This window comes from Poecilia latipinna, unplaced genomic scaffold (assembly GCF_001443285.1).
Source record: "Poecilia latipinna isolate Pla-1442-1.1 unplaced genomic scaffold, P_latipinna-1.0 Scaffold780, whole genome shotgun sequence".
Lineage (NCBI taxonomy): Eukaryota > Metazoa > Chordata > Actinopteri > Cyprinodontiformes > Poeciliidae > Poecilia > Poecilia latipinna.
In genome coordinates, this window is record NW_015113396.1 from 200,546 (window position 1) to 214,330 (window position 13,785).

Consider the following 13,785-nt stretch of genomic DNA (forward strand, 5'->3'; position numbering starts at 1 on the left):
CTGTTTGTTTTCTCCTGTGCTTGGCAGACAACCTTATCACGGTCCAAGTACAACAATCCATGGACAAACACTCCAGCATGTCCTGCAGTCAAAGTCAAACTCCCAGCAGGCGATTTCAGAACCGAACGATCAGCAGCTCAGACCGGACAGAGACTTCATTAGAAGGTAAACAAACAGAACCGCGTTTCATTACAGGGTCTGGGAGAACGCAGAGCGTCACCATCCGACCCAGAACAACAAATAAACCCGTAGAACGAGCACAAAAACATCAAAATATGAGCTTTTACATGACATTAGTGTGGAAATCTGGAGCTATAATCAGACCTGTCAGGATAACAAAGGCTACTGGGTTTTAATTGTTCCAGAAGTTAAGATAAACAATAATGTTGTTCTGAGACCATTTCCAACTAATACATTGGTAATAATGGCATAATAATGCAAGAACACACTCTCAAAGATGAATGAACTTAAAATACTAAAACATTTAACTCTGGAACTGGAAGACATTTTAAATATCCAACATAAATAAATAAAACAAAATAAACAACAAATAAAATGAATCATGAAGTCTCTGTCAACAAAACTGTCCTTTAGAAAAAGGATTAGATTTTACCAAACTGAAGACTTTTATCATCCAGTTTCTGGTAGACAGAGAAAAACAACAAATCATAAAAGTGTAAATTATTGGGCTTGTTTTAACTTATCATGCAATTAATTGATTTATTGCAGCAGGCCTAACCGGCTCATGGTTTAACAATAAGTAACTGATAAAATAACGTGTTGACGAGTACAAAAACATTTACAAAATTAGTTTTTAAGATGATATTAATGTGAAAAATCAAATCTCTAATGTTCTCTAAAAACAAGGTTTCACCAACTCTTAATTATTTTTAAATTGTTTTTAAACTCAAGTATTTCTCTCTGTTGATGTTTCCAGGTTTAACGTTCCTCACTGCCTAAAGCTCAGGAATGCTAAAAAAGCAGCACAAAGTGAAACCAGGTTAGGTCCAGATAAAATATTCCTGTTACATAAATAAAAGGGACTAAACTCACCAAAACAACCACTTTCCTGTGGAAGAGCAAAACAAAACTATTTTTATACCAACAGCTTTTTCTGAAAAAGCTAAAAAATAAATGCATCAAAATAAAAAAGGCACCAAGTGAGAATCTTTTCTTTACCAAACTTAAATTACTTCTATGGCTGATGCGAGTTATTTATCACAAATCTTTGAATTTTTGATTATTTCTTGAAAAAATGATTTTATTTAGATTTAAAAAAAAATAAAAATAAAAGGTCATTTTCTGCATTCTACAACGGAAACATTTTTGTAGAAATCCATAAATTGCTACTTACAGCATGATAAAAAAAACCCTAAATAAAACTGAGCTCTTATTATTAAACATTTATAAACAAAATCAAACGAATTCACAGTGTGAAATATTACTGGACTTAACTAAAAATGCATTAAAAATGAGTCTTGTGTCTGAGTGCAAAATGAAACATTGGCTTTCTAGTTTTTTCTACTCAAACTGGACTCAGACATTCAAATTATCTACACCAGTAAATATTATTAAATAGGATGTAGGGAAATTTATTTTGGCTTTTGCATAAAGTTTGCATATTAAAACCAGGAGGCTGCAGCTTCAAACGTCGAACAAAAGGAAACAGAAATCAGCAATAAATGGATTAAATTCATGTTTTTCCTTCATGTCGTTTCTGCCAGGTGTCGTTTGTTAAAAAATAAAATAAAATAATATCATAGGTAGCGTCCCGATCTTTGTTCAACTTAAAGTAAATACTTTGAGACTTCAGCTTTTGGAAATGTCGTACTCATTGGAGAGGAATCAGACCTTCTGCTGTTTGTTATAGAAGAACGCCACAAACAGAACCAGCCAATGAGCTCAGGTTCTGACCCAATTAAAGAGACACACACACACACACACACACACACACACACACACACACACACACACACACACACACACACACACACACACACACACACACACACACACACAAATGGAGAAGAAAACTGTTGTAACTTTTGTAAAGAATTTTAAAGAATAATTAGCAATTTTTTAATTTTTCAGTTCACAAAAACTCAAAATTAAGTTTTTTAGTTAATTAAAGAGCACATATTTAGTTTTATAACAGAAATGCATCTTTTCCTCCTCCAGTTTAGTCAATAAAGCTGTAAGGAAGTAAACTAGTGACAACGTTCCAGAGAAAAGGTAGGCCAGAAAACGTCACTGCTAAAGGTGCTGGACGCAACAAAACGTATTAATAGAAATTGAGTGGAAGGAGAAACAAACAGTGGCAGCCCCATTTATAGAGATTTCCTAGGGATGCATTGATTGCAGTTTTCTGGCCGATCCCCGACCTTTAAAGAGTCTGACCTGCTGATTCTAAATTTGGCCAATACCAATTTTTTAAATCTGAAATGTGGCTAAATGTAGCAAGAAAGCTACAGAGTTTGCAACAGTGGGGCAACTATTGCTAACTGCAGACGCTCAGACGTGCCTGGTCTCAGTCAAACCTCTCTAAGGGAGAACAGAAGAGCACAGAACCCAAAACCAAGGGAATTGGTGCCATAAATTGGTGCACCCCTATTTTAGACCCATAAACAACAACAGTAACATCTCCACTGAGAAGTTACGACCCGACAGAGTCTGGATGATTCTGCCAACAAGACCAACCAGCTATTAGATCAACCTGAGCAACTGCTAACCCTCCTCATTATGAAATGTAGTTTTCATTTTTTCAATAAGACTGAAGTTGAGATTTATTGTCTTTATATGAGCCTGCTGCAATAGGAAATTAACCAATTAACTGCATGATCAATTAAAATGAGCTCAATAATTGCAATTCTGATGATTAATATATTTTTTAAGGACAAATTAGTTTATAATCCATTTTATTTTTGGTTCTGGATGTGTGGTTTTTATTTCTGCCTTATTTATCTTTTCTATGTTCAAACCGTGTTCCAGTGCTGGATGCTCTTTACAAAATAAAACTTCATTTATCTTTGAGACGGTGAACCTGCAGCATAATGCTATAATCAATATATTACTTAAAAATGGTCTCAAATTTACCATAACAAATTTTACCGGAAAAAAAATGTCCCAGAAGTTATTGCGATAAATGATAACAAGTGGCATAATAATGCCAGAACTCATTCGCAAAGATCCAAAAACTTTAAATTCTGATGAAGATTTAATACTAGAAGTGAAAGCTACTTTCAATATCCAAAAATAAAACAACAAATCAACAAAGTTAAAGTTACCCCTTACAGGCTAATTGAGACCAAATCGCCAGACTTAAAACTTGTATCATCTAGTTTTTGTAGAAAGAGAAAAAAGGGAAAAATGATAGAAATATTTGAGCTCGTTTTAATTTATCACGTGATTAATAGATTTATAGGATAATTTATAGGATAATTTATCATCCAGCAAACTTTTTATTGTGTGTACACAGAAATAAAAAAAAAATCTGAATTACTTTGAAAGAACAATTTTCCTGAACTAGTTTCTCTGAACAATGCAGCATAACAATGGGTTACCAAGTTACTTTTAGAAAACTTAAATCTCTCCACCCAAAACTTCATACTAAACAAAAACATTTGGAGTTGATTCTGAAAAGGACAAAGTGCTGAAAGAGTTAGTCAGCTGTTTCCTTTCAAACTCTCCTTAAGAGCTGATGTACATCATGTTTATGCTCTGCTGGCTCCCAGTTATGTGGTGTAAACAAACACCAGAAAACACACCTGCAGTCGCTGTGAGTCGACGGTGATTCTGCTGTTTTCTCACTGATAACAGTGAGATGTTAGGCTGTTTCCTTGTTCTGTATCTGCTCACGCATGCACAAACTGCAGCTTTTTGTTTCGCATCTTGCATATGAAACGATAAATAACTTAAGCCGATACGTCTGGTGAAGTATTAAGCTTTGGGAAAAGTCTGAATATCGCAGTAATTAGCAGCCGATTTAGGGTCTACAAGCACTATGGAGGTGTTTTACTGTACTGGTTTGACTCCAACTCTAAATGTAAAGCCTGAGTCCAAAGATTAACAGCGTGGGGGAAAAACAAACAAACTGTTTATTCCTAAAAGCATAAAACTGACGTGTGGGGCAGGTTTACTCAATATATGGAAATTAGTGATCATGCTTTCTGAAGCCGTGACACGTTTGTGCAGAATATTTTTACCACTTCCTGAATCAGTGGAAGTTTAAGGTTGAACTCTTCCAGGCGCTAGATCAGCACAAGTTTTGTTTCTACAAATATAAACACCAAATCCAGCAGTAAAACATCACAGACACACCAATCAGCTAGAGATCACAATCTGACAGGTCAAATAATGATTCCTCTTTCTATTCAGAAAACTTAAGCCAACAGCGTGGACTTCTGATACGCTTGTTTAGGCTAAATATAAGAAAAACAACACAAATATAAGTGATATCTAGGCCTGTCATGATCACAAATTTTGCTGGATGATAAATTTCCCCAGTAAATTTTGAAATAAATGAAATTATTGTTATTTCCAGACTTTTTTCAAGTAGTCAATTTCACCCTACCAAAAAACCCCAATAAACTTTAGTTTTGTAAAGAGCACTTAACACTCGAACTGGAAGATATTTTAAATATCCAAAACATACAAAAGCAATACATAAAACAGAAATAAAAACAACAAACAACCAAAACCATAAATAAAATGGGTTATGACATCTCTTCAAAGAATATCATTTTGATTTATCATGCAACTGGTTAATTGTGACGAGCATCTTTAGAAGCACAAATCTGTTACTTGTGAACCTGGAACTGAACTTTTTTCTTTCACTCAACTTCCCATTTATGCATTTTTAGCAATGTTCTTTATTCCTGTTTAAACTTAGGGCTTCCAGTACTTGTAAGCAATAAAAATAAAAATTTAAATAGTTCTCTTTGTGAATGTGTAAAGCTATTTTCACCAGAAGCAGCAAGTTAAAGATGTGAGGAAAAAGTGATGTTAGGAGTTAATACAATGATTTTTATTAATTTTGTTTATAGTATTTACGTAAAAATAAATCCATAAATTATTTACGCGTCAAGTTAAGATTTCGCTTTCTAAAAGACCTTATATAGTCTGTAGATGAAACTAGTTTAGCAGAATAGATTCATAAAAGACAAAAACGTAATGTATCTACAATACGTCACTGTAACGTCACGCATTTCTTTTAATTTGACAACCGAAATACATCTCCAATGAAAACAGAGTGAGAACAGGCTGTGATAAAAAGGGAACTCTCTGTACAAACAGAAATAAATCTATGAAACGCAGAGTTGATTCAGTTTCAACCTTTGATCTGGCAAAATCCAACCCCTGCCAATAAGAGCAGCGCCGGTCTAATGTAGGCTACTTCACCGCACACAGCACCGATCTCCCGGGTAAAGGTCTAAAAACATTTGACCACAGCGTCATCGAAAGAAAATAAAGCTTCACATTGGTTTGGATTCCCCTTACCTTCCAAAAGACGTTGAATTATAGAGTCGATGTTTAATTTGTCCGGCTCCGCCATTTTCTGAATTTTCTGACGTTATCGGGAAGTGAGACCTCGGTTTTATGCGTCGCACCTCTTTAAAATTCAAAACAAAGAACAAGAGAAGATGGACCAAGTGTTATTAATTTGCTTTACAGATGTAGTCGGTCGCATTCAGAAGCAAACGACACCGACAAAACCGAGCAACAGGAGCACAATCAATGAGCTAATCCGAGCTAAAGCTGCTATCCAAGTAGCATAAGCTACACTTTTTTTAGTAGCATCCGCACAACAGTACCGCGACTGCTAAGCGCTGTAATAACACATTAAGATAACAAAATGATCCCGAACCTTTTCTCTAGAGCGGCAACTGCCCTCCCGGTACGGAAAACGATGAGTTATTTATTAACAAGGTTAAATCTTGGCCCCGTTTTCTCCTGCTTTGTCCAGGTCGCTCCACTCTTCGCCCCCAGGAACTTTAAAATAGGGCCGTTTCAGCCGAGCGTCTACGGTGACATACGAGGCTGAATCAAACCCAACTCTTCCCAGCCTTCTCAAGCTCTGATTGGTCACTCAACCCATTTCCTTTGCATCTGATTGGCTATTTGCTATGTCTGTCTTAAAAATAAACTCCGCCCACAGCAGTTTTTAACGGCTGCAAGGGTGAGCTTATGAAAAGCTTTAAACGTCGCCACCTAGTGGTAAAATTGATAGTTGCAGACTGTCATAATTTATTAAAACCACAGCTGATGGCTTTTAACCATTCGCGACTTTATTTACCCAACAATTTTATTTTATTTTAAACTCTCTGAAAGTCTATAATGTGTATGTTTTTAAAGTTGTTTAAAACATGAATAAAAGCTTGACTGACTGAATTTTTTCACCGTATTTGTCAGGAAAAAAAAACATATTCATTAATGCATGCTAATAAAAATGGACAGAAATTGGTCTGGTGTAATTTTCTTTTGTTAAATGTAACATTTTCACAAGGTATAAGTAGGACTTGAGCAAATTGTCATCTGTGTAATTAATCCATATAGTGTACTTCAATTAGCCAGCTAGCAAGATTATCATTTATTGATAGGTAATTCACTTTGAAATCTTCAATCTCAAAGTGCTCAATTCAATTTAGAAAGAAACCAAAAGCAATTTGCATTAGACAATGCTTAAATAATAAAAATGGAATAAATCTGAGTTTCATGCGTTAGTTATCCTCTGAAGAAATTAGATTTTCTCTTAAAAAATAAGAATAACACCTGTGTAAAGTAAAATAGTATTTAAAACATGATTTATGCATTTAAAATATAAATTAAAACAAAACATAGTCATGAACACTTCAACTATCAGTATAACCTCTCACAAAGATATTTAAAGCCTTACAATTTTGGCATTTCTTCTATTTTATATAGCAGCTCTTTGCTGCTTAGTCTTCTCTAACATTTCACAAGGTTGACGCATCCAGAGAGAGGAATATTAGGACATTCGTTTTGCCTAATCTCAGCAGATCAGACGTCTTCAACTCCTCAAGAGTAACTGTCCTGCAACTTATGTTCCAGCACGTCTGAACCAGATTAGCAGGCCTGTGCAACTCAGACTCTCTAGCTTGTGGTTGTATTATAGCTTGGATTGACTCTTATGACATCTTATGCCGTTCACTTGAGGTGTAACTGCAGGAAAGCTGCAGTGAAAAAATCTTTTCAGGAATGCGTTCAGTCTTCCTTCGGCTTCCAGGATGGATATCTGCAAGTTTGTCCATTTTTTTCCTTGCTTTACTGAGCAACTTTACGTTAATGAGCTTTTTAACCCTCTTAATAAGATCGATCACTTTGTCAGAAATAAAGGTTAATATATGAATATTTATCAACTTACTGCAGGATTCTGCAAACCCAGATCCATAAATTTTTGACCTGATGGTGCTCCTCAACGAGGAGCCGCTTAGCATCTGGAAACCGCCTCAGTGACATCTGAGCTGGTAAGTGCAGGACTCCGTCTCTCATGAATGAAACAAACTGTGTTTCATCCCTGCGGTGAAGAAAGTTCTACACAGAAAAAATTAAACAAATGTTCAGCTTTCTGCTGAGAACAGCACAATCCATCCATCCGTCATCTTCCATTTAATCCAGCTGTTAAAGTCCGTTTAATCACACAGCAGGTTCTTTTGCCCAATATGTGACCAGATTCTGATCTTTTCACCTCCAACAAAATTTGATTTGTTCCACTTCCATATGTGAAACTAATTCAGATACGTATTAGATTGTTTTCAAGTCGTCTGCAGTCTGAATAATCCGACTTTATTAATCTGACTTTTACACCATTAATGTGCATCATCATTCTGCACCAGAGGAAGCTGGACGGACGTAAAAATGACTGAAAAAAATCGTAATCATGAAATTATTAATGGAGTCCATCGGTGAAGCGCATCACATCACAATCCCAAACTCAGACTCTGTTGCTAAACATTGTTGCTATTCTTTCCACTTTTTTGTTTTTTTAGCTTCTTTATCTTATTTTTGGGCATCAGCATCCATCGTTATGGCTGTAAAAGCAGCGTTGATTTGTGATGTCAACATTCTTCTTCTGTGCATCTGAGTCGCTTTGGAGTCATAAAAACCAGAAATCTGAATGTCGTCACATATTTCAGTAGAATGAACAACACACAAAAAATCAGACTTCAGAAAAACAAGTCGGACTTTAATGTCATCTATAACTGTGTTTGTATCTCATTAATTTTTAAAACATTTTTCTTCATTTATTGAAGTTAATCTCCATAAGTAAAGTATCCAGAAAATGTACTAGAGTAAAAGTAGCTATGTGTTAGGAACATATTACTCAAGCAAAGGTAAAATGTACAGCGTGGTAAAACTACTCCTACAAGTAACTTTTTACAACCTGACTTCCAATCCAACAATAAGGTTCAATCTCAAAGTCTGGGTTAAAAAAAACAAAAATCAGGAAAAATAATCTCAACATTTGTTCCTTTTTTCTCTGAAATAGAAATGTTGTACAGGCTTTTAAGTGAGCTTGTGTTTATGTAGCAGAACAATAACAAAGAAAAATCAAATCCAGATTTTAATTGATCAAAAAAAATGAAGTTCCCTACAAAAGTCCAAACTTAAGTTGAGTTGAGACGACTCAACAATTTGAAGAATAAAAGACCAACATTCAACTCAGTTATCTCATATGGTTGATTCATCACCTGGTCATGATGGTTTATGTGTTTTTTCCCTTATTTTTGAATATTATCTGATATCAGAAGTAATCAGGTTAATTCAAAGTAAGAATCAATGTCTGTGAATTATTGCTGGTGAAAATAAGAAAGTTAGTCCAGTAAATGCAACTGGTTCCGACCCAGTTCTGTTTGGCTAATTTCCAGTAGCGTTCCACCATCGATCAATGAGGTTTAATCTCCAAGTTTGGGTTAAAAAAAAAGAAAGGTCAATATTTGTACTCTTTGTGGTTTGAAATAAAGATGTTGTAATATTACAACACTTGGTCTTTCAGGGTTTAAGCTAGCTCGTGTGTTTATGTAGGACAATAAACTCCATTCAAATCCAGCCAAGAATGGTTAAAAAAGAAAGTTTCCTATAAAACTCAGGTCGAGATGATTAAACAGACAATTTATGTTGGGAAAAGTCTTTAATTTGAAGAACAAAGGATGAAAATTCAATCCTGTTGTTGACAAAGACTTTCTCAATCATCTCTAATGCTGGATGGAAGATGGCACAAACGTTTGGCCAGATTGGTTAAATGTCTTTATTTTCTCAATAGGTTAAATAATGTCTGATGTCAGAAATAATCAGATTAATTCAAAGTGAGAATCAGAATTATTACTGTTAAAAATCAGAACATTAATGAACTGAGGCTAAAACACACCAACATTTGTCTCATACTATAAAAATCTTTCAATTTTTCTACATTTTCTCTTTATCAGATTATTTTTAATGTTTGATTTTGATGTTATGCAAACCAAAACTACCAACACGTCTATTTTTAAAGCCGACATTCCTCCCTGTTTCTTCATTCATCTTTCTCGTGATCCATGAAACCAGCTGGATGAGTCAAGACCTCACGGTCTCTGCTTCTCGTCTTCGTCTCCTCCTCTTCGTCATCGATTTCCACACAGACAGGTGTGGAGGGAGCTGGGATAGCTATGGAAACCTGCGTGGGATTTGTTTGTGCCGACTGGGTGAACTGATGGAGAAAACTGCCAATCTTCCAGATGATTCATTTAGTGTTTTTTTTTTCAACTTGTGATGGATACAAATGGAGGAACTACGCAGCATCACTGCTGCAACAGAATAAAAACATGCATGAGATTTTATTTCTTGTTGGTTTTTTCTTTTTTTTTTTCAGGAAATTTGTGAACTCCGTTTCCAAAAAGAGGGGAAAAGAGAGGGGACCATGAACAGGTCAGAACTGGTTTCAGCTCCATATTTCCTCAGTGTTTCTCAGGCTGGAGTGTAGCTCCGCCTACACCTGACATTCCTCTATAAGTAACGTTTGTTTCCTCACACTGCAGCTTCCAGACGGCCGCGCATCGGAAAACATCTTCAACAAAAGCCTCCAGACCTCTACAGGTGTTCAAAGAAGACAAATAGGTAAGTCTTTTCATGCAATATGAGAAAGAACATTAAGAAAACAATAAAGAAATAAATGTTTTAAAGGTATTTAAAAGAATCTTTGATAAGTTATTTTTTTCTCTTTTACTCTGGAATTTAATCATCCAGTTTGGAGTATATTTGCCTTAAATGTTCAAAACTAAATTAAATAAATTAAATTAATTAAATTTTTTGTGCCACCCTTCATATGGGTTGTTGCTTCTTTACTATTTCTGATTTAAAGAATCTCAATTTAATCAAAAATAATAGTTAATGTCTGATAATAAAAAAGAATAATCCAAGATATTTTAACATTTAAATCAAATTTGACTGATTCTTCTGCACACATTGGTATTAAAAAGTCTGATTTCAGGTACCCTGATGTGATCAAATACTCACAAAATGGTCACAATTATTTTTAATTGCATCTCCCTTGCTGGACGTTGTGAGGCAGTGGCCGAGCCTTTAATGGGTGGAGATCTCAGGCCTGTCTGGGCACGACTTTGATTTGAAAACGTTGCTTAAACCACAGATTCTGTGGCGACATGCACCACATAATAAGTGTTTTGTCTGAGGGAGTGTATCCAGCTGAAGCTTTGACAAACACACAGATTAACTGTAACAATGAGCGAAACAATAAAAGATTTATTCTGAACATTGTTTTTAATTCAGGTAGCTTTAGAAAATCTTATCTTAATGCCTAACAAATTCAAAATTTGTAAAAAAAAAAAAAAAAAAAAAAAAAAAGGAAACAAAACCCCCACTGACATTTAACATTTATTTTACCTTTATGCATGTAGTTTTTTTCCACAATGGGATCGTCAGCTGTTCAGATGGCATGTGTGGCCTTCGGGGTCATCGGGCTCATTGGGGTCATCGTCTGTTGCGCCCTTCCTCTCTGGAAAGTGTCAGCCTTCATAGGAAACAACATTGTGACGGCGCAGGTAAGCATTTATGATTCAGAGAACAAAATATATCTTATGACTTAAGTGATCAGAAAAGTTGTTTTTGTAGGTTTTATGTTTTATTACTCGACAATTATGCAATAATATTTTATGGTGCAAGCAGGAAGTAATTTAAATATTATTATTGTAGGTTTCACTATTTAATGTCAGTTAGGATTACCTGTTTATAGTGGCTAAATGCCACAATGACTGAAGAAAATAGTTTTTTAATTGCCCTTTAATCTTCACTTCTTGGCTCAAACATACTGAACATTCTTAAATAGGACCTATGATACAAAATTCACATTTTTGTACTAACATTTTGGTCTCAACAACTTCTGAAAACAGCCAAAAGAGTTTCAAAAAGCCATCCAGCTGTTTTTGGGCAATAAGTTCATGTCTAGAAAATGTGTTCTTCCAAAAACCTTCCAGATCAGCAGGCACCACCCGTTACCTAGCAACCCCAGTGGAATTCCGCCCGTTACTTAGCAACCCCAGTGGATTTCTGCCCGTTACCTAGCAACCCCAGTGGAATTCTGCCCATTACCTAACAACCCCAGTGGAATTCCGCCCGTTACTTAGCAACCCAAGCAGAGCTCCTGGGCATTTGTACAGCACATACAGTGGTCCATTAGTAACTATTAAGGCTGCATACTTTGGGTCACTGTCCAAGTGGAAGATCCATTGGAGCCCAAGCTTTAACTTCCTGTCTTGGGTTCCTGCTTCAGCATTTCCACATCGTTATTTCCTCATGACCATGTGAAGTGCACCAGTCCCTCGTGGTGCAAAACATCCACAGAATATAAATCAAGTTTGGTTGATGTTCTGTGACTTACAAGTTTTCTACATTTTTCCTCCAAACAAAGCAACAAACTTGCTTCTACTTAATCCAGATCTTGTGAATTCATCAGAAACCCTCAAAGTCCTGACATCATTTGGCCTTTCCTAGATTGCTTACAAGTTTGACAGTGTTTACTGGGTTACAGGAAATGAAAAGAAAATGTGTTTTATACAGTGCATGTGAATGTCTGCTTCTGCATCTTTGGGTGTAGGAGAGCCAAGAAGGTCTGTGGATGGAGTGTGTGAAGCAGAGCACTGGGCAGCAGCAGTGCAAAGTGTACGACTCCCTGTTGCAGTTAGGCTCTGACCTGCAGACCGCCCGCGCCATGACCATCATCAGCTGCATGCTCAGTGGGCTCAGCCTCCTCATCCTCTTCTGTGGTGCCGACTTCACCACATGTGTTCAGAACGAAGAGGCCAAGCCCAAAATCAGCCTGGCGGCCGCAGTGGGCCTGCTGCTGGCCGGCCTGCTGGTGATCATCCCGGTCAGCTGGTCGGCACACAACACTGTGAGAGACTTCCACAACCAATTGGTGCACGACTCCCAGAAGAGAGAGCTGGGAGCGTGCATCTATATCGGCTGGGCAGCCGGCGTGCTGATGCTCCTGGCTGGAGGTCTGCTCTGCTGCTTCAGCAGATCCAGATCCAGCAGCTCCGGAGGAACCGCCACCTACTACAGCAACAGCGCTTCAGCGCCAAACAAGAACTACGTGTAGAGGCCGTGTGATACCAGAAACTGTAAATACTTTATGCTAAGAATATCTGAATCTGATTATTATCTCCATAATTTTAACAGTTGGTGCTGGATGGCATGAGCTCTGTAAAGTTTTATTTCCAACAGTTTCTGAGCTGTTTTTTTTTCTATCTTGGCAAAATAGTTGAATTTCCATGAATTTTCTAGAAATTTGTGACATAATAATGTAAAAGACATATGAAGAAGTCTCTCTAAGCAGCTAAATGACATATTACATGGATTGTTACAGGCAAATTACAAGACAATAACCCAAATGATCATGTTGTTTCCTGATTTAGTCCATTTTATATTCATGATTTCTTTGCTGCCAACCAGATTTTCCACAGGAAACATTTTCATTGTTGTGTTTCTCAAGCTTCTGCATTACTTTCTATTCATAAAACTAGTTTTGTTTCTCATTTTGTACATTGATCACAAGAAATTATTAAAGCTTTGTCAGATACAGATATGTTTGGAAAAATGAATAAAATGTATTGAAAAACACCAAAGACAGATTCAGTTTCAGAGAAGTTTGCATTTTTTAAAAGTATATAATTTGAAGCTAAAAAGCTAAGTTATAATCACTAACAAAAAAATGCAGCATTATTGTTTTTCTGACTTGCTGTTAGCTCCATTTTGTAACATGTTGCTTCAAATATAAAATGATGCACAAGTCTGGGTTGGTCTGTCATAAAATCATATTTAGAGGGTTTTCTTCATGTAGGCACAAACACACAGCAGTATTTGTTGGATGTTGCAATCTAGTCTGAAATTTTTATCTGATGTTTCCGTTTTTGCTGGTAATACATAACTTCCCCTAATTCAAAGAATTTCCTTACTTTGTAAAACTTATAAAGATAATCAAAGTCTAGTTAATTTGATTTATAAAAAGATCAAAAATACTGATAAATGTTTATATTCATCTTGTGAGGCTCACAAAACTTTGACAGCGAAAGTAAAAACTTTTTGCATAAAGTCTGCAAAAGTGCGTGTCATCTTAAAAAGAAGAAGCACAATTTATGTCTTACAACTTAAATTCCCACAAGATACAATTTGCTGAGAACAGGAACCACTGTAGATGCAAAAAAGTCAAGACAGTTTTGAATTTCCTTATTCAGTTTGTATAAGAGAAGTCCGAACCACATATAGATCATTATT

General features: G+C 36.0%; 2 protein-coding genes across 3 annotated transcripts in view; one reads left to right on the forward strand and one right to left on the reverse strand.

The window, feature by feature from the left end:
* Nucleotides 1–6,032, reverse strand: part of LOC106955979 (serine/threonine-protein phosphatase alpha-2 isoform-like) — a 21,379-nt gene extending 15,347 nt beyond the window's left edge. The window contains exons 1-2 of the mRNA XM_015046487.1: nt 5,864–6,032; nt 5,497–5,608 (exon numbers count right to left, since the gene is read on the reverse strand). Of these exons, the coding sequence (XP_014901973.1) occupies nt 5,497–5,551 (55 nt within the window). The 5' untranslated portion in view covers nt 5,552–5,608; nt 5,864–6,032. The remainder of the gene's footprint in view (nt 1–5,496; nt 5,609–5,863) is intronic.
* A 3,106-nt stretch (nt 6,033–9,138) lies between these two features.
* LOC106955981 (claudin-4-like) lies at nt 9,139–13,136 on the forward strand. 2 transcript variants are annotated; one of them, XM_015046493.1, is made up of 3 exons: nt 9,139–10,110; nt 10,911–11,054; nt 12,107–13,136. In XM_015046493.1, the coding sequence occupies exons 2-3, from the start codon at nt 10,923–10,925 to the stop codon at nt 12,608–12,610; spliced, it is 636 nt and encodes a 211-aa protein (XP_014901979.1). In that variant the 5' UTR covers nt 9,139–10,110; nt 10,911–10,922; the 3' UTR covers nt 12,611–13,136. The 2 variants fall into 2 exon arrangements, with proteins under 2 accessions (XP_014901979.1, XP_014901978.1); XM_015046492.1 differs by lacking the exon at nt 9,139–10,110 and having other exon boundaries at nt 10,903–11,054.
* The last annotated feature ends 649 nt before the right edge of the window (nt 13,137–13,785 follow it).

Excerpts from the sequence above, each read along its gene's own strand:
- LOC106955981 (XM_015046493.1), top strand. The coding sequence starts at position 10,923 with ATGGGATCGTCAGCTGTTCAGATGGCATGTGTGGCCTTCGGGGTCATC. Across the intron at positions 11,055-12,106 it reads ACAACATTGTGACGGCGCAG|GAGAGCCAAGAAGGTCTGTG; the intron begins GTAAGCATTTAT and ends CTTTGGGTGTAG.